This window comes from Salmo salar, chromosome 07, assembly GCF_965601325.2.
Source record: "Salmo salar chromosome 07, fSalSal1, whole genome shotgun sequence".
Lineage (NCBI taxonomy): Eukaryota > Metazoa > Chordata > Actinopteri > Salmoniformes > Salmonidae > Salmo > Salmo salar.
Window position 1 is genome coordinate 23014251 of NC_138297.1, and position 21014 is coordinate 23035264.

Sequence of the window (21014 nt, forward strand, 5' to 3'; positions counted from 1 at the left end):
CTCTCTGTCTCGCTCTCTCTCCCAACCCTCTCTCTCTCCCAACCCTCTCTCTCTCCCAACCCTCTCTCTCTCTCTTTTTCTTTCTCTCTGTCTTGCATTCACACACTCATCTTCTCCACGCACGCACACACAGCCACACACACGCAGACACTCTCCCTCCCTCTGTGTGTGGGGTACCCTAGAGAGGTCATCAGTCAGCGAGGCTATTTTTCTTCTCATTTTATTTTCAATCACAGGAAACATCACAACATGGGCCAACCAATCACAGGCTACATCACAACATGGGCCAACCAATCACAGCTACATCACAACATGGGCCAACCAATCACAGGCTACATCACAACATGGGCCAACCAATTACAGGCTAACTCCCAACATGTGTCAACCAATCACAGGCTACAACGCAACATAGGCCAACCAATCACAGGCTGGCTACATCATAATATGGGCCAACCAATCACAGGCTACATCACAACATGGGCCAACCAATCACAGGCTACATCACAACATGGGCCAACCAATCACAGGCTACATCACAACATAGGCCAACCAATCACAGGCTACATCACAACATAGATCAACCAATCAACCATACAAAGCTATAAGAACAACATGACACCTGACAATTTGGAGCTCCCTCATCAGTCTCCCTCCTCACACCCCTCACTCTTACTCCCTCCCCTCCGCACTCATACCCCTCACCCCTTCCCCTCCTCACCCCTTCAACCACTTTCCCCTCCTCCCTTCCCCTCCTCACCCTCCTCACTTCCCCTCCTCACCCTCCTCACCCTCCTCACTTCCCCTCCTCACCCCTCCTCACCCTCCTCACTTCCCGTCCTCACCCCTCCTCACCCTTTCCCCAGGGCTGGGGTGCTATACGTATTTTCCAGACCAAAACAGAATGCATGACATCACATTTGACCAATGCTTTTTAGATGTATATCTCTAGTTGTAAATGTCTGTGGTAGGATTCATGCTCTATCTGAGAGTCATATTCTATCTTAGAGTGACTCAACCTTCCTCTAAATGGCAGTTCGTTGGTGTCAGTTTCTTAGACTATGGTTGCATCGCTCAACCCATGGGAAATGTGCCTCAGTGAACATAAGTTTGTGTCACTTGACCCGATGTTGTGTATCTGCCACTGAAAGGAACTCTCAACTGAAGTGGTGTTACAAGCACAAAGTAGGGTAGTCAGTTGTAGACAGTAATTGTACAGTACTCTTTTACATGAAAAACACCTTTATTTTCATCTGTAAGGTCATTTTGTGAGGTAGAGTGTTATAGAGTCCACGGCTATGGAGGAGTCATAGTCCGACAGGTGGGGTGGCGAGGCGTTGGTGAGACGCCTTCAGACCTACTCAATCATATGTCCCTATTATTTAATTCTTGTTTGTTTTGCTTTTTCAAGCGCTTTGAGATTATTTTAGTAATGAAAAGTTGAATCAATTATTATTAGTAGTAGTGTATACTTCGGGACACATATTGCCCATACTGTATTGACATAAATAAATATATGTATGTCACTTTACTATACATTTATTGTAATCGTGATCCATCCCAAAGCACCCTTGATCTATTCTTGCCTAAAATTTACCTAAACGTTTCTAAGCATAAATACGATTCAGATACTTTTTCAAGAAAACATTTGACTTTATGTAATTCAATAAAAACACCTATTGCCACTTTTACAGTGTTCATTCACTCTCAACAGTACTAAGCCGATTCAGTAGAAAAACATTGTAATGGCAACGTTTGAGTCCTTTTCTCCATGATTCCATTTTTAGCTCAAGCACCTGGAGGTTTGATTTCTGAACCGATGACCAACCTGCTCCCTCTCTCATCTCCTCACTGGAAGTTGAAGGGAAAGATGGCGGGAACAACTGATCATCCCTCCATTTCTCTGGACATTGAACACTCAGTCTGACAGAGACCACTTGCTCCCTCTCTCCCTTCTCCATTCATCACTCACCCCCCTCTCCTTATGAGAAGAACTGCAAAGGGGTATAGCCCATCTATTTGACAATATTTCTTCATTTCTTCATCCCTTGTTCTTTCTCTCTCTTCTTCCTCCTACATTTCAGACAGGGGTCTGGGTTGAACATACGAGACTGGGTGTGGAGGTGGATGGAGGCTGTTCCTGTTGCTGTTCCTGGGATTGTGATGGTCCAGGTCTGTGGTGTGAGGAGGACTGTGTATGAGTGTTTGTGTCCAACACCACAGAGTTCTCTGCCTCCTCTTTCATGTCTTTCACAGAGTCTGAGGGTGTGTGTGAATGTGAATGTTTGTGTGGGTGCACCTTGACCTCTGTCTCTTTCTCTGTCACAAGGTGAGGTGGGGTGTACTCTGAGTGATGGTGCTTCGAGTGGCCCCCATGGGGGTCCCCACCACCGGGCAATTTTGGGGGGCAGCGGCCCCTCTTGTCCTGCCCCCTGAACCCTCTCAGTTTGGGATTCCAGTGCTCCCTCCACTGGAGAGCCAGTGTGGATCTATCGGCGACCAGCCGTCGCTCCTCGGGGCCCCAGTTCCGCCTCCCCCCCTCGGCCCCGATTAGCAGGAAGGTGCGGCCCACCTGGAGGGCGGGGCAGCCGCAGCCCAGGTCGCGGACGGGAACCCACAGTGCCTGAGGGCCCTTGCGAACGCGGGAGGAAGAACCCGTACGGAACACGGTCTGGATCCAGACGGAGAACTGCCACCAGGGGCCTGAACGCTCCATCCCTCTGACCTGTAGCTTCAGGACTAGGGGAGAGAGAGAGAATTGCTTGAATTTTGTATTTTTGCATTGTATTCTGCAGCCATGCCAAAGTCATTGTACCTTACAGTTCTTACCAAAGTCCTTTAGACAGTACGTCTCCAGGTTCATCCTCACTTTAACCAGCGATGGCTGGCAATACGATACACACTCCTCATCTGAGAGAGAGAGAGAGAGAACGAGAGAGAGAGAGAGAAAGAGAGAGAGGGGGAGGGGGAGGTTGAGGAGGAACAAGAGAACGAGGAGGAGAGACAGTGAGCGGGAGAGAGAGGGAATGTATTGAATGAGAGAGAGCATCTCACTGCGACACATGTCTGTACCACTAATTACAATATGCCCTGCTTCTATTTGTCATCACAGTATCTTATGTCTAACAGATGCCTCTCTGGAGTCCAGCAACAGGTGAAACATCTCCCTACCACCACTAGAGGGAGCTAGACAGCTACCAATCCAGTAGATCGTTACAGCTGAGACTCACACAAGGTACAGTATGTATCTAATTGGAAAGCTATCAGTCACCAACTCTAGTCCAGAAGAGTTACAGTTATTTTGTTCTAAAACTCTTGAATCAGTTAATGCGTCGCTGATCAGGATTTTTGATCAGGTGTGAAAGTGCTGGGCTGAAACAAAAGCCTGTAACTCCCCAGGTCCAGCGTTGGGGGACCACTGAAATTGTGGGCCAATATTACAGTTCAAAATAGTAGATTGTGTTGAGACTTGCAATAGGGTTTTCATTCTCAACCCAAACTCACCTACACTGTACTGGGGTTGGTACACAGGTGTGGTGGGGGTTGCTACCTCCTGGATTCCTACGGATAAAAACAAACACATAGACAGGTTGTATGTCATATAGAGGTGAAAGTTGAGAATAGACAGGGACATGGTGTGAATACAATGCCTTTTAGCTTGACCCTACTTATACAGACATGTCTTGTGTACTATAAGTGACAGGTTGTGTGTGTGCGTGCGTGTGTGTGTCGAATGTGAGAGAATGTGAATATGTGTGCTATGCGTGAGTGCCTGTCGGTGTGTGTGGAATTCCCATGTGGAAGATGAGTGTGTTTCTGGATGAGTTGGTGTGTGTGTGTGTGTGTGTGGTCCTCAAAGAGTCAGAAATCCACCCCTGTGACTAGCCACACACACACACACACACACACACACACAGACACACTCACTCTGGTGCAAAATGTTTTTTTCAGAGTGTCTGTCTCCTGCTAACATTACCCATAAAGACACATCAGAGTATAGTCATACCCCAGTTCTGTCTCTCTGGTTGTCTGTCTATCTAATGTCACCTTCAGGACCCTAGAAGTGTCAGCCTACCTCATGTACACCTGGGCTATCCATATATTATCCTGGCTTTAAGTACGTGTGTGTGGCTTTGGGGCCCACCATATACTACCCTCGCCCTCACTGTGTCATGTGTCCCTGTCCTCTCTGACACAACTGGGACAGTCAATGACACCCTACACCCCATCCCAGCTGACTGGGGTAGGAGGGCCCAGAGTTAGAGTTAGTTCTGAACTGGAGTTGGGATTAATCCTATTGGGGGTTGGAGCATGCACATGCACATGCGTGCGTATGCTCACATACTCAAGACATGCAATGGTCCGAGTTGCGTGACCTAGGGATGAATCTTCCTCCAGTGTGTGTGCATGCCTGCATGTGTGAGAGTGCATTTGTGTGTGTGTGTGTGTGTGTGGTGTGTGTGTGTGTGTGTGTGTGTGTGTGTGTGTGTGTGTGTGTGTGTGTGTGTGTGTGTGTGTGTGTGTTGTGTGTGTGTGTGTGTGTGTGTGTGTGTGACCTCAATACATGTCCTAGCCTATCTGTTCAGACAACTGGTGTGGCCACCACAAAACCCAGATCAGCAACCTACTAATTATACAGCCCTGGCTCCTTTTCCGACGATGACTTTGGCTTTAAGGGCGAGTTAGCTTCCTGTGGCTGAGGTCTCAACTCATCGCCGCTAACTTTGTTTTTAGCCAGCGAGCTAAAAGGCTTTTGGTGGACGAGGGGAGAGAGGAGGAGAGTGAAAGAAAGAGAGAGAGAGAGAGAGAGAGAGAGAGAGAGAGAGAGAGAGAGAGAGAGAGAGAGAGAGAGAGAGAGAGAGAGAGAGAGAGAGAGAGAGAGAGAGAGAGAGAGAGAGAAAGAGGAAGAGAGAGAGAGGGGGAAGAGAGAAGAGAGAAGAGAGAGAGGCTATAGATAGCTATAAGATGGGTTCAGTAGTAAAAACAAACAAGGTTTTCTTTCACTCACTCCTTTCACCGGAAGAGTTATGAGTCTGGAGGGGGGAGCGTTTTGAGGGATGCGCGACAGGTGCGAAACCCAGACCCATGTCACCTGATTAGGGCTTAGAAAGTGTCGCCGCCCGGGCCAATCCATGTGTGGTTGTCGGCACTCCCGCGATTAGACGCAGAAACACACATGGATTAACGCTAGCGGTTTCGAAAAAGCAAAGCCACGACTGCAGGAGTGTAGAGGATAAAGTGTTTAAAATCTCAGTCGAGCTGATCTAGGATCAGTGAGAGACAAGGTCTGCTCATTGAGGCCTTAAGGGCTCCCTACATTAGCACTGTTGTGGAAACAGTAAAACAAGCATTGTTGGAAATCAGAGGAGGGAAGATCCAGGGAGATTTGGACAAATTAATATAGATATTTGTTAGCCGAGGGTGGCTCCTTTTATACAGGTTTGATAAAGGCTTAAATTAGGTAAAAAACTAATTAGGGAGAGAGAGAGAGAGAGAGAGAGAGAGAGAGAGAGAGAGAGAGAGAGAGAGAGAGAGAGAGAGAGAGAGAGAGAGAGAGAGAGAGAGAGAGAGAGATAAAGGGTCATTGAGTTTCACATCACGAGTTACAATGAGATTAATTTCCTATTGGAAACCAAAACCCCAAGGGACTAAGACTCAAGTGACTATGAAAGTCTGTAGTTGGGCTTAGTTGGCCAGTCCACATAAACCAAAAACTATGCCGTAAAATGTGTGCCATTTTGGTTCCAAAGCTCCAGGATAATCACATTCTTTCATGAATCCCCATTAGAATCGTATTGTCTGGCCTTACATGGAGGCCAGTTTCCAGACAGAGTAGGTAGGTACAGTTGACTTACGGATGCAGGGCCGGAGGGGGGAGCGCCCCTGTTTGTAGCCAAGGGCGCAGCGGTTGCACTTCAAACCCGTTACCCCATCCCGACACAAACACTGTCCTGATGTCTGGTTACACCAGCGACCCACAGCACCCATAGGGTGACACTGACACGCTGAGAGAGACAGAGAGGATTGAAGGATGGGAGGAGAGAAAGAAATAGATGAATGCTAATGCATCAAAAAAAATTGACAGCATTGCATAATTGGTAACATTGGCTCCTTTCATGCTAATCAAGCTTTGAATTTGAGAGAGAGAGAGAGAGAGAGAGAGAGAGAGAGAGAGAGAGAGAGAGAGAGAGAGAGAGAGAAAGAGAGAGAGAGAGATGGGGTTATCCAAAGGGCACAGACAAAGAGGAAGCCGTTCTTTAGCAGGTCTGTTTTTCCTCCAGTAAAGTAGTTTAAACAAACCCTTACAGCTACTCCAAACACCTTTAAATAATTAGCTTTACAGGCAAGTCACTAAGGTTTAAATCACTAGATTTGGAAAAAGGCTGACTTGACCTGAACATTGATCAAATAAACACGGTTGATTTATCTATCATTGATTATTAAATCAAATAATATTATGACACATAAATACCACTAAGGTAACTGACATAAGTTACCTAGCTATACTGTAGCCTATAAATGTCTATAGCTTGGGTGCCAGTCTGTTTCTACTCCCTTCTCAACTCCTTGTAACGCCAGACTTGGCATGACAATACCATAGAGCGATTCCTTGCTGTTTGGGGTTTTAGGCTGGGTTTCTGTACAGCACTTTGAGATATCAGCTGATGTACGAAGGGCTATATAAATACATTTGATTTGATTTGATTTAACGAATGGACAATGAAGTTGTATTGTATTGTATATTTATGGCATTTTGGCCTCACCCAGGCCTCCTTTAAGACTCCATAATGTTTTATCTGTAGGTGCTACAAAGCAAAACATTGGGTTCATACGAAGCTTTACCACTTGTTCTGTAATATGAGTAGTATTTTGATTTCAAGGAAAAAAGTCTTAATTTCAATATTGAAAAAAATAAACATGAATATTGAAAAAAACAAATGTTTTGACTTGACACATTTTTCAATCTACAGTGGTTCTTCCTTTAAAAGTTGCGTCGTACTGTAGCACAGTTTGCAGGCTTCCGCAGAATTCTATGGCATGTCATTTAAGTGTCAGCCATTGTTGCATTAATGCTAGTTAGTGCTAGTTTGACCATCAGATGGGATCTTATTTGACTGTTTTTAATATTGGCCTTTTTTTTAAGAACATAGTATATGGGATTGATTTTAAGAAATGTAGCTTAGTTAATTTGATTCATATTATGGTGTATTGTTGAACATAATATACTCTACGGGCTTATCAAAGTTCCAGACTGAGATCTCTGCTAGTGTTAAAGTTATGGCCCATTTTATTCAGAGAAATTGGCATAGTAGGCAATGTAACCAATCACAGCCCTCTTTTTACTTGTATCATTGCACATCCCCACCATTTTGAATCCATTTTCACATTCACTCTGTTGGTAATGCTTGCAAATTGGATCGTACCTCTAAAAGTAGCAGAGATCCCACCCACTCTGGAACTTTGATATGCCTGTATATAATATTATGTTCAATCATATATTGAGCAATTTGTCAAATCTAAAATGATACATTTTCAATATTCATGTTTATATTTTTCAATATTCCTAAATTAATGTATTTTTTTTTTTATTGAAATCAAAATACTACTTATATTACAGAGCAAGCTGTAAAGCCTATTTGACATTTTGTTGTTGTTGCTTTGTAGCATCTAAGAATGAAACATTCTGTAGTCTTAAAGCAGGCCTGGGTATGGCCAGAATGTCATAAATATGCCAATTTTGAATAATTCTTTCTCAATCGTGCTTTTAGATACAAATGTCAAATACACGTCAACAAGCCTTTCCCCAAAGGACCATTCTATGGATAACATTTTGAGAAATCTTTCGTGTCCTGGTTTCGTGAGGAATCACTCCATAAGGAGTTGGCAAGACCTGAAACAGACTAGCATCCAGGCTAAAATATCCAGTTCACGTTTGCTTCAACACGCACACTCAATCACACACACAGACACACACCTGCATGTGTCGTGTGCATGACCTAACCACACACCATTAACAGTGGTTATATTAGGACTTAGGTCAACCGCCCAATGAGCATGCCAGAGTGTCACAGTCACTTGGGACATGTGACCAGTCAAAGGTCAAATGGCAGAGTGGATTCCAGCCAGTGGTAACAACATGGACACTAGATCCAGTCAAGCACAAAGGGAATGTTTGTAACCCTAACAGGAATAACTGTCCTCTGTCACAATGTAACCACCTCATAAACACTGTGTAGGCAGGAACACAGACACATGCAGACAAACCCCGTAGACTGGCAGATACACAAAGAGAAACAGGTATGTTAACAGACGCATATGCACACGCACTTGGACACACACATACATCTCTGCGTGGATAAGATACACAGCTGGTCAGTACGACCTAATACAGATACAACTTTAATGCTCGCGCACACACACACACACACACACAGACGCACACACACACACACACACACACACACACACTCTCTCTCTCGCTCCCTCTCTCTGACTGACATTGGCAAGCCTTGTGGTGGCTGGGTAGCTTGCTGTGGTCACGGGTGTGTCCGTTCTGGCAGTACTGGCAGTGGCGTCCCGCTGTGTGATGCCGACACTTCAGACATACCCCCCCGCTGCGCCGGCCCGACTGTTGGAACACCTCCATGCTGAACCGACACTTAGAGGAGTGGCCGTTACACTCACAAGCTGGGGGTAGGAGAGAGGAGGGGAAGGGGAGGTGGGAGGGAGGGAGGGAGGGAGGGAGGGAGGGAGGGAGGGAGGGAGGGAGGGAGGGAGGGAGGGAGGGAGGGAGGGAGGGAGGGAGGGAGGGAGGGCATGAATTTCAGTGAAAGGTAGTAAAGTTTACATTCATGATCCAATATGCACTCACTCACACACACAGACATGCACGCACACACACAGACATGCACGCACACACACAGACGCACAAACACACACACAGTAATGGGGGGGAGTGTGACTCACGGACACACGGGTGTGGCTGACTGGGCGTGGCTCGTTGCCAGGGCCTGTCGTAGTAGAAGTCCTCACATACGTCGCAGTCTGCCCCCGCTGTGTGGTGCTCACACACACACACCGCCCGGTCCGCGTCGTCATGACGACACCGTGAGGCATGCCCGTTACACTTACACCTGCCCCCCACCTGCAGGTCCGAGAGGGCCAGGGGGGGCCGGACAGGAGGGGCGGAGATCAATGGGGAGGGAGGAACTAGCTGGAGATTCCGATTGTTGTTTCTCCTCCTCCTCAATTCCCGCCCCTTGTTGTCCTTCCCCTGCCCCTCGATTGTCCAATCACAGATGCCGCCTTCCAGGCACGGACTCCAATGGTGGCTCCCCTCCCTTTTGCGGCCACGCCCTTTTCCTTTACCGTTCCCTCTCTTGGAGGTGTCCATTGCCTGAGTGTCTCGTTCTAAATCCTTCCGGGTCACATTGTGTCCGTCCTCTCCCTGACCCCCCGACCCTTTGTTGTGACCCCTCCGCCAGGATTTGTCCATTTTCTCTCCTCTGCTCCTGCCTCGTTTTTCTGTCTTTTTCATCTCCTTCTCCACAAACCCCCAAGCATTGTTGTCCCCATTCACCTGACCCACCCCAGCTTTATTCTTCGACCCCACCCTCCACCTCAGAACCCCAGCACCTGCTCCCAATCCCACACCCACCCCCCTATCCTCCGAACTTCCCAACTTGGTCTGCTGGGACTGGGTCACCTGGTGGAAGACCACCCGTATGTCAGTGGCCGTCACCCAGTCCTGCAGGGTGGGGCTGTAGTCAAAGTCTGGAGAGGAGGGCCTTCCATCCAGGGTGGAGAAGGCCAGCACCATGCCTCCCCGGTGCCTCTGCAGGGGCCGGGGATCCGAGCACAGAGGCTCTGTCTCCTGGTGCCTGGTCTGGGCCACCGTCTGGGCCTGGAGCCCAAACTTCCCAGGGCAGTCGCTGGAGTAATGCTGCATGGGCCTCCAGGTGCGCCCGTGGTCCATGGACTTGAGCAAAGAGACGGAGACCGGATCCGACGGCTCCCCCTGCTGGCAGAACTGCAGGCTGATGTAAGTGACCTCAAAGCGCCGGCCCAGGGGGAGGGTGAGTACCCAGTCCCCGCCGTCGGAGTCTCCCACCTGGGCTGTCCAGCAGGTCAGGTTGTAGGGGTTGTGGAGGTCCGTGACGGAGCTGACATTAACAGCATTTTGGTCAGGAGGTCCTCGGAGGGAGTTGGCGGCACTGACTGGGACACCGTAGGCGGCATTGATGAATTCCGACAGGCAGTGTCGCGGACGCCCATCCAGGTGGTAGCAGGGGTCATGGGGAGAAGTCCAGCTCAGAGGGGAGTGAGAGAGAGAACGGGAAGGGAGGGAAGGAGGGAGAAAAGGGAGGACTAGTAGGAGAAAAGAGAGGGAGAAGGAGGGGGGAGGGGAGACGGGCAGGAACATCATGTCATCGAGCCTGCGGGAGAAAATGATCAAGTAAAAGATTTTAGGGGATAAAGCGACAGTGAAATCATAAAAGGAAAAGCTACTGATGGATTTATATGACTTGTGGTTGGAGCCAAAGGGAGAGGCCTTCTGAGGTAGAGAGACCACCTGTGCCTTTATAGAAAAAACACCAGTTCGCACTACCACCGTGAACATTTAATGTTTAACCCTCATATAATCCAGCCAAATCTATCTTCTCCCTTAACCAGGCCTCTTTCTGTGATTTGTACCAGTGAGTTTTAGATGACTGTGTGGATGAAAGCTTATAAAGAGTGGATGAATGTATGGATGAGAGCGTATAGAAAACTAGCGGGTCTGTCCAGGATGACAAAAAACAGCTGGGTCTGAAAGCACAAGCTGGGCAGCATCCATCATCTTTATGGTCCTCCTTTCAAATTCTTCTACCGCTGCTCTGCTCCACTCCGCTCTACTCAACGCACATGGGCAACAACCCGAGTTTTGGAGAACCCAATGTGTGGAGAGAAATGGAAGGAGAGAGAGAGGATGTGAGAAAGAAAGACAGGAGTGGAAGATGGAGGGAAAGATTTATAGAAGAGAACGCGAGAAATGTGTGTTCGGCTTAAAGCCCCTGTACAGCCACTTCCTGGGAGAAGACAAACACACTTATGTACGTCCACGGTGTGAACAGATTTTTTACCCCTCGTAAGACGGCTGGTGATGTGCTAAATGTATTCGTCTGTCAAGAATTGATAGTGATAGCAGAGAAGGTTACTTAATTTACGCCTGCAGACATTTGCGAACAATGCGTCTACTTTTCCTGACAACATGATCTACGACAACAAACTTTGCAGTTTTATATGAGCTCACACGGATGAGTTGAGGGAAAGCGAGCAAGGATCCCACCCAACACTTCGCTTCACACCAAGCAACTTACAAAGACGCACATTGTTAGGATCCATCTCTTCTCCAGGCCCTCTTTCTTTCTTTCTTTCTTTCTTTCTTCCTCCTCTTTTCTTTCTCTGTCTACTGTGCAGTGCTCTCTCTCCTATCCTCCCCTTTCTCTCATTCTCTCTCTTTCTTTAGAGTATCTTTCTCCTCTCTCTTATTCCCTCTCCCCTTCCCTCCTTCTCTACCCTTTCTGTCCTCTCTCCTTCTCTCTCTCTCTCTATCACCTGCCCCCTTCGTTCTGTTCTGGGAATATCTCTAACTGTGTCTAGATTGATGATGTCCTAACAAGCGTTTGACACTGACAGCACAGCCAGCAGGCGTGTATAAACCAACCCCATAGGAGAGGAGGGAGGAGAGGAGAAGAGTTGGGAGCCTCCCAGGGCTAGTCATCCCACTCAATTAGACCACAGCCGGAAACTTGAGGCTTCCCTTAGGACCACAGCACTATAAGTGGGTCTAGGGGGGTTACAATGAGAGTCGGCAACTAAAACAACCTATATTACTCAACTGATCCCCCAAAATGAGTTATGATTCCTCCGTGCTCAAAAAGTGGTCCGTCCCAACCTAGCTCTGTGAAATCGGGCAGATGAGGCGTATCAGGCGTATGTTTCGGGTGTCGTTATTGGAAACGCCACGGCCCGGCGGCTGAGGTGATGAGCGGTCCGACTGCGGCCCCTGTCCCGCTGCACCGCATTCCGGGGGTCCGGTGTGCGCCCCCTGAGCATTCCACACGTGTTGCGACATATCCAGCTGGGAACCCAGACGTCCCTCTAAAAACTGAGCCTCATTAATTGATCGACTGATTAATTGAGTCTCAGGTTTCATAACGGCGTCAGAGTTTCACTGGAGGGGGAGGGGGTGTCTGGTAGGTGATGTATAGTCAGGGCTGGGGGGGGGGGGGGGTGATGGTATATAACAGGGGTTCCCAAACGTTTTTGGTTCGTGACCCACCAATTGAGGTGCCTTTTGAGTCGCGACCCACCATAAGGGTTGAGTGTTGAAGAAGCATACACAGACCAAAGAATTATTAAAAAATATCATCTTGGCAGTGGAAAGAAAATGCTGTAGTTTTAAAGCTAATTTACTGCAATTCTAGGTATTTTGACATGGCTAGTACTGTGTTATTATGCTCAAACATTATAACAAAATCAATGGGTACCTGACTGTATAGCTTTTATTTTGCTGATTGTAAATTCTCAAAGATTATAGGAGTTTATTTTTATATAGGTCCATTATTGCTTCTACATACTTTCTATTTGGTTTTAGTTGTTTAAGTTTACACTGAATAAGTATTTCCCAAAAAATAAATGCACAAAAAATGTAATCCCACCGCGGGTTCCGACCCACAGTTTGGGAACCACATGTATATAATGAGAGTAAAGTGAGGGTTAGGGGAATTTGTGGAAGGGGGGTTGTGTGGTGATGAGGGATGTCTGAAATTCAGACTAGATGTGGTTGGTGGGTAAGGGGGGAAAGAGGGATAAAAGGGGTAAGAGGGGTAAGGATACAGGCCATAGCGGCGAGGGGGTTGTTTGCCATTCCCCATGGCGTGATTTGCACTTGTCTCGGTCACATTACCTCGTCGCTAATGAAACATACTGTAGCCCTCATTACAAACTACATGATAAATGGAAGCTCTTCAGAGAAGATCACAGTGCTCTTTAAAGTGCTACTCACCCCCAACCGTCCCCCCAGGCCAAATGCAGACCCCCTCACCCCCCTCTGCTCCGAAACCAGATCGCCAGTCTCGCACCAGGGATGTAACCCAACCACCGGATACCGTTTCAACGGTTTTCCTCCGTCGCTTTCCATAAATTCACACGCCTGGCATGCCAGAAGAACATGGTGGATGAGTGGCATTTCTATTTAATTGACCCCCTTCAGTTTTTAAGACAAATAGAAGAGAGGAAGAACACTCATATCCCACATGCTGGACAACATACATATCCATCCACTACAATAACCTTTAACGGAGAATCACAGGAATAACGGTGTTCCAGAGTGAATATGAACCAATCATGGACAGAATTCAAAACCTGAATTCAAAACGGATCAAATATATATTTTTTCTGTCATGGATCTACAAACAATACCCATAATGACAAAGTGAAAACATGTATTTAGAAATGTAAGCAAATGTATTGACAATTAAATACAGAAATATCTTATTACAGCTGGGAGTCTTTCTTGGTAAGTCTCTAAGAGCTTTGCAGACCTGGATTGTACAATATTTGCACATTATTCTTTTAAACATTCTTCAAGCTCTGTCAAGTTGGTTGTTGATCATTGCTAGACAGCCATTTTCAAGTCTTGCCATAGAGTGTCATGCTGATTTAAGTCCAAACTGTTATTAGGCCACTCAGGAACATTCAATGTCGTCTTGGTAAGCAACTATATTTGGCCTTGTGTTTTAGGTTATTGTCTTGCTGAAAGGTGAATTTGTCTCCCCTGTCTGTTGGAAAGCAGACTTAATCATGCTTTCCTCTAGGATTGTTCCTGTACTTTGCTCTATAAAAAAAACTCCCTAGTCCTTTCCGATAACAAGCATAGCCATAACATGATGCAGCCACCACCATGCTTGAAACTATGAAGATTGGTAGTCAGTGATGTGTTGCGTTGGATTTGCCCCAAACATAACGCTTTGTATTCAGGACATAAAGTATATTTCTTTCCCACATTTTTTTGCAGTTTTACTTTAGTGCCTTATTGCAAACATGCATGATTTGGAATATTTGTATTTTGTTCGGGCTTCTGTCTATTCACTCTGTCATTTAGGTTAGTATTGTGTAGAACTACACCGTCGTCGATCCATCCTCAGTTATCTCCTATCACAGCCATTAAACTCTTTAACTGTTTTAAAGTCACCATTGGCCCCATAGTGAAATTCCTGTTTCCTCCCTCTCTGGTAACTGAGTTAGGAAGGACGCCTGTTTCTTTGTAGTGATACACCATCCATTGTGTAACTATTAACTTCACCATGCTTAAAGGGATTACTCAATGTCTACTATTTTTTACCCATCTACCAATAGGTGCCCTTCTTTGCGAGGCGTTGGAAAACCTTCCTGGTCTTTGTGGTTGAATCTGGGTTTGAAATTCCCTGCTCGACTGAAGGACCTTGCAGATAATTGTATGCTTGGGGTACAGAGATGACCTAGTCATTCACAAATCATGTTAAACACTATTATCGCACACAGAGTTCATGCAACTTATTATGTGACTTGTTAAGCACATTTTTACTCCTGAACTTATCTAGGCTTGCCATAACAAAGGGGTTAAATACTTATTGATTCAAGACATTTCAGCTTTTCACTTTGTTTTTGATTTGTAGAAATGTCTAAAAACATAATTCCACTTTGACATTATGGGGTATTGTGTGCAGGCCAGTGACACAAAATTGAAATGTAGTCGATTTTAAGTTCAGGCTGTAACACAACAAAATGTGGAAAAGGTCAAGGGGTGTACTTTGTAAAGGCACTTTTCATACTTAAGTATCAAAACCATTTGTCAAAAAGGTTTTGATACCTATGATCTAACTTTTCAAAAAGCTTACATAAGCAAATAGCGTTTAAGTGAGGTCAATGATATCTCTAGAGGGAAGCAGTAGGCTATGCATGGTCTTTAAAAGCAGCAGCAGTCAGTGGGCCCAGCTATGTTTGGCTTGAGAAGGTCTGGAAAAATACTTGATGACAACCTGGGCCATGTTTACAGCATAGTCTAACACGGTGGGAGCTAGCTAACAGGAGAGTCTTCTGCTCATGTTCTCACAATAAGCCTCCCGTAGCAATCTACTCTAAGACGCTTTGTATAATCGTTCATTCCTTCGGATTTAGGTGTGAGGAGTTTAAAAAGTAGCGCTTTGGGGTCGAACAGTCTGCTCTGTAAAATCCCACTGCTGCCGCCAATAGTTCAAATGCTTTCCTACTGTGTATTCTCTCAACATGTAGGAAGGGGGTGTTTTGGGGTTCGGAAGATAAGAAGATGCTAGGGGTGTTAAGAGAGAGATAAGACTGGATACCCGGGTGTTGTAAGAGGGGCCTATGAGGATGGCAATGGGGGTAAAAGAAGTGGAGTAAGACACAGCGTGTATGCGGGCGCTCAGACGGAGATAACATTCATTTTATAGGGTGGTAAGAGGGGAGTAAGACACAGCGTGTATGCGGGCGCTCAGACGGAGATAACATTCATTTTATAGGGTGGTAAGAGGGGAGTAAGACACAGCGTGTATGCGGGCGCTCAGACGGAGATAACATTAATTTTATAGGGTGGTAAGAGGATAGTAAAACACAGCGTGTATGCGGGCGCTCAGACGGAGATAACATTCATTTTATAGGGTGGTAAGAGGGGAGTAAGACACAGCGTGTATGCGGGCGCTCAGACGGAGATAACATTAATTTTATAGGGTGGTAAGAGGATAGTAAAACACAGCGTGTATGCGGGCGCTCAGACGGAGATAACATTCATTTTATAGGGTGGTAAGTGGGGAGAAAGAAACGGGTAAGAAGGCGATGAAAGTAGGGGAAAATAGGACGATACAAGTGTAAGATTGTGACATGTATTTTATTTGTTTATTTTATTTAACCTTTATTTAACTAGCAAGTCAGTTAAGAACAAATTCTTATTTACAATGACGGACTACACCGGCCAAACCCGGACGACGCTGGGCCAACTGTGCGCTGCCCTATGGAACTCCCAATCACGGCCGGTAGTGATACAGCCTGGATATATTCATGAGAATAAGATAAGAGACAGGAGGTGGATAGGATGGCGCGTTGGAGAGGGTCAAAGTAGTACTAGAAAGGGTGAAGGGAGAATGGCTAATAACGGGAGAATATGACGTTATTAAGAGGGGTCATGGGTTGAAGTGTGAAAAGAGGATGATGCCTTCTGTTACCTGTCAGCTCCCCTTGCCACCGTTCCACTCTGCGGTCTAAATCTGTGTCTTTTGGGGCTGTGTATCGGGAGCAGATGAGCTGGATTTGGCCTTTCTCACACGTTTTAAAATTCCTCGTCATGGTTAGCAGTGTAGAGCACTGTTCAGCCACAGCCGAACAGCACAGATCTCAACAATACCACGGAATTCAACATGCAATACGAAGGCAGAGGAGATGGCGTGCTTTGTAAACAGTATGTTATGAAATACTGTAGTTATTGTGCAGTATTTGATATTGTTGTCTGATACACGTACATTAGACTGGCTAAGTAGCTATAGTAAAGGAGGAAAGAAAGTGACGTAGTAAAATAGCACGAGGACGTGCAAAGAACAGAGTTGGCCTAGGCTAAGAAGTATAGGCCTGCTATGTTCAGCTCAAACAACACTGGTCCACAGTGGATTACTTCTTTCAAGAGCCCATAACAATATGCATCCTGTGTTTTAAGCCTCCGCCATGCATTAATGACCTCTAAATGCAGTCTATCTGATGAATTACACGTCCTACCACTCTCCCACTGTGAAACTGAACCGGACACCTGTTTGGGCATGTTATCACAGCTGACAAGTAACGCATTTGTTAATTTCCAATTGTCCTTAGCCCGTCCGAAACATAACACTGGGCATAGAGACCGGGGAAGAGGAGAAGAGAGCGAAACGCTATGTACACCGCCCTGTATTCCCCAACGGCATTCCTGCCTGCTCCCGCTGCAACCCAGCGTGATATTCCACACGGAGCGGATTCCAAGAGCTCTGTTTTAGGTGTAATAATCTAATTTTAGTGGGACGGTGAGGGAGGTGCAACTGACAGACTGCACAGAATGGATTATCCCCGCTGCCGCTCGTATCATTAGCTAAAGGCCCCTGTCCTGTACCTCTGGTCCGCACCTCCAACGCGCAGCTAAGGCCTGCTATGTGACCCCCTCTGTCTAAAGTCAGGAAGAGAAATGGAGCGACACACAGAGATGACTTACATCGAAAAGCCTTTTCATACAGGCCAGACACCTCAGCTTGGACATATGTAGGGGTTGAATAAGAAAACACATGCCCTAAAGGAAGCAAGGCTATTTCTCCAAATGTCTCTGTTTTCTTTTCCCACGCTATTTCATAAGCTTTCACACAAGTTGGCAATGGAGGCTAACCCATGGAGGTTTCGCTTCAATGTCGATATTCAAAAACAGATGGACATGACATTCTTGTCCGTGGTTTCGTCTTCAAGTAACGCCAAAAACAACCCTGGGTGAAATGAAAGTGAAGCCCATTTTACTAAGTGGAAGACATCATTTTGGAATTCATGGTAATTAATTGCAAGTCACAGAGAAACGAGAAACAGAATCCTAGAAAAGTAGATTTTGACCACCCATTGACTTAGAATCAGAACATACCTAAATAAATCAAGTCAAAGCACGCAGAAGAAGAATTGGACGTACGCAATTTAGTTTGATTTAAATTCACCTGACCGAATATTATGACAAGATAATATGAACATGTTAATTAAATCCCACTCGAAGCATTTGTTCATGGAGTCAGGAACTGAGATCAAATCTCTTCAGATATGGGCAGCCTGTGTTGGCCTTGAACTCGCTGAACGAAAATTATTGGAGACAATTCGAGAGCGTTTGGAATGACCGTTTTTCTCATTAGAAAACAATAACATAGAAACCTAATGGAGTATTTTCTTGTTGCAAAAATGTATTATTATTATTATTATTAATAATTACTATGAATAAACGATTTGTTATGAATATTCTGATTTTTATATTAATACATTGCATGCTCATTTAATTGCCAACCTAGGCAATTGAGATAAGTTTAGGAAAATAGTATTTTGGCTATATCCTTAAATGTTCCCCTATCTTAATTCAATAATTTGAAACAAGAGTTTTATCCTGGGGTGCACACTGGCTTAGACAAAATGGTGTATAAATGACACGCCCTTCAAAGAACATTTGTTGGATTGGTTCATTTAAAAAAAAATGTTTTGGCAAGAGTCCCTTTATGTGCGGGGCCAAATTGTCTATAATTGCCCCCTCCATAAATTTACTCAATTAGCCGCATCTTGCAGAGACGAACCCTGCAACACCCGGATGTATTCTATACTCTAAACATTCTGGGTTGTTTGGATGATCATATACGCATTTAAGTGTTATCATGTTTCTGGTCATTTTCGTTTCATTTTCTAGAAATAAGTATATTTATCATTGCTGTTGTCTCTCATCCTGAAATTGGCTGTAAGAAATACACAGGCCCATAGGCCTATGCGATATTCCCTATACCTACAGGCATATTAATAATAATAATAACAATAATAAAAATAATTGGATTGAATTATGTTCAATGTAATAGTAACATAAATAAATGAGAGCCCAATTGCATGTACCAATGATGGCTTGTGTTTGTCTTAAAAAGTGGCGCTGGACGGCTTAATACAATTCCAATCATCCACTTGATTACATAGATATCAGATAGTCCTAAAGATATTATTGTCAAATCTCTTTAAATGATTCTCTATCTAATACTTCCAAAATATTTGTTTTCATAAATAAACTCTCTCTACTAACTGAACAGTGTTTTTAAAGAATTGTAACATTTACTAAACGCAAAATATGTATTACCTTAGGTTAGGATATTCCGATTTTAAATAAACAAAATAGACTTCAATCATAAAATAATATTCTAAGAAAAATGGTCACAGGCTAATTTAATTCACAATTTTGAGCAATACCACTATCCTATTCAGATATAAACCTAGGCTATATTCCCATGAAGAGAACAGGTGTATATCAAATCAATCTTCAATAACAAATGTGTAAATAATCAGTTTGATACAAAACGCTGACTGTAAAGCTTACCTACCCATGGAGAGTGAATATTGAGCACTTGAAGCGCGAACTTTGGCACGCTCACCGGGTCCAACTAATCAACTTGTCAATGCCTGTAGTCCTTCCATTCTAAATTTAAAACAGGTCCACCAACATCGTGAGAAAGAAGCCACAGCAAGAAAGAAATATACACATAAAAATATAAATATGACAACACTCACTATGTGCGTCTCAATTCTTGATCTCCCTTCGCTCGCCGTGGCTCATGCGGTATTTAGTAATATAGGGGATGCGGTCTTTATTAATATAGGGGCGCAACAAGTTGACAGTTATCCGGCGGTGCTGTGCTGTGCCCATGGTGTGGAGATCAAACTCGCTGCAGTCCGCCTCGGTAGGGGGCGTCCCGTCCAGTCCTGACGTCAAGACGCTGCCGCCTCTCAGCTTCAACTCACATCTGCACAGCGCTACAGTGCAGGGGGAGTCCGTTTGGCGTTTCAAGTTCATTACTGGCAGGCAATTTGAAGACACAGACAATTGAGACAAAGTGGCCTCAATTACCGAGAAGTTCATCTTGCTTTCGAAGACTTCAATCCACTGTAACAATGTTTGTTCTCGTTTTCCAAACGTGCAATGGAAAAACATTTGAACCACATAGGCTAGAAGGGGAAAGCTCTTACATGCGGTAGTTAGTAGTAACTTAGCAGATGAACTAAAGCAGATACAGATGGGAAGCATGAAATACAAGAAAATGGATGGATGGTGTCGGGATGGAGGGAGAGTGCCTGAGGGAGGAGAGGAACTTTCCCAGAGAAGCCCATAAAACAGATTGATGACTTCCCTCAAGGAATGTTTCCCCAGGTCTGTGTATGTGTGTTCAAGTAGTTACTCGGAGTAGTTTAGAAATGCTATCCTTGGAAGGGTGACAAGATCAATAAAATAAATTGAGGGGAGAAATCACTATTACATTTTGGCAGACTTTATGTAGCCTAATACACTGCCAAGCTCTCGGTTAGCTGGAGGAACATTGTTTTCCTTTGAAAGCTTAGTCGATTAAGCAAAGCAAGTCTATGAGACCAGAAGCTGTTAAGACAGTTAAAGGCGACAAGTACTAGGGCCATAAAACACAACAGTGTGTGTGTGTGTCCGACATACTGTGAGAGGGTAGTAGCAGGTGCATGTGTCCTGCCAAAAATCTGTACCCTGCAGCAAGATGTAACTAATAAAGTGGGCCTAAACAAGGCATTGATATTTGTCAGACTTCCCCCTTTGTCATAACAGTAAGCATGAGGTTTGTTCTTCACAGAATCAGAACAGACTTCACAAGTTCTTGACTTCCATTATGAGGGGTTTGGCTGCACTGTGAAATCTTGACATCCAAAGTGTTATAATAAGCATACACAAACCCAGCTGTGGACAGAATTGTTTTTAATTCAAGTTTTGCCTACAGGTGATTCTCCTCGTGTTTCCTGAACCTTCATGTTGTTGCCAGCTTGCCAATCGATGACACCAGTACACCTGCAGACGCTGCCAGTCCCATTGTCACAGCTGAAAGAACCAGGAAGTGGGAGGAAGAGTACGACCCTGGCTACCTCATGTCACCTTCTTCCCCAGGCTGCTCCCATATGGACACAGGACCCATGACCCCATAGGACAGGCCACCAGTGCTCCCCCTAGTGTCTGGGGGCGGTTATGACCACCTCCCCACTGGAGACCACCGTCGTCTCCCCAAAGTAGGACACACACAAGGTACTGTAATAAACCTAGGCAATTTGGTTACAATTTCTTGCAAGCAGCTTCACCACAGTACGGTAAGGCAGTATTCACCAAACCTAGTATTGGAGGGCAGGCTACTGTTCACTGTATGCAGGCTTTTGATCCAGTCCGGCAGTATTAA

At 45.3% G+C, this 21014-nt stretch overlaps 1 protein-coding gene across 3 annotated transcripts; it reads right to left on the reverse strand.

Moving 5' to 3' along the window:
- Positions 1-1221: 1221 nt before the first annotated feature.
- On the reverse strand, positions 1222-19554 carry LOC106608769 (netrin-1-like). 3 transcript variants are annotated; one of them, XM_014206893.3, is made up of 8 exons: positions 19342-19554; positions 19151-19249; positions 8965-10433; positions 8497-8685; positions 5853-6002; positions 3502-3558; positions 2827-2907; positions 1222-2736 (listed from the first exon to the last, which is right to left on the reverse strand). In XM_014206893.3, exons 2-8 carry the CDS (start codon positions 19156-19158, stop codon positions 2078-2080), a joined length of 2613 nt encoding a protein of 870 aa, XP_014062368.3. In that variant the 5' UTR covers positions 19159-19249; positions 19342-19554; the 3' UTR covers positions 1222-2077. The 3 variants fall into 3 exon arrangements, with proteins under 3 accessions (XP_014062368.3, XP_014062369.3, XP_014062370.3); XM_014206894.3 differs by having other exon boundaries at positions 19155-19249; positions 19342-19552; XM_014206895.3 differs by lacking the exon at positions 19151-19249.
- Positions 19555-21014: the final 1460 nt, after the last annotated feature.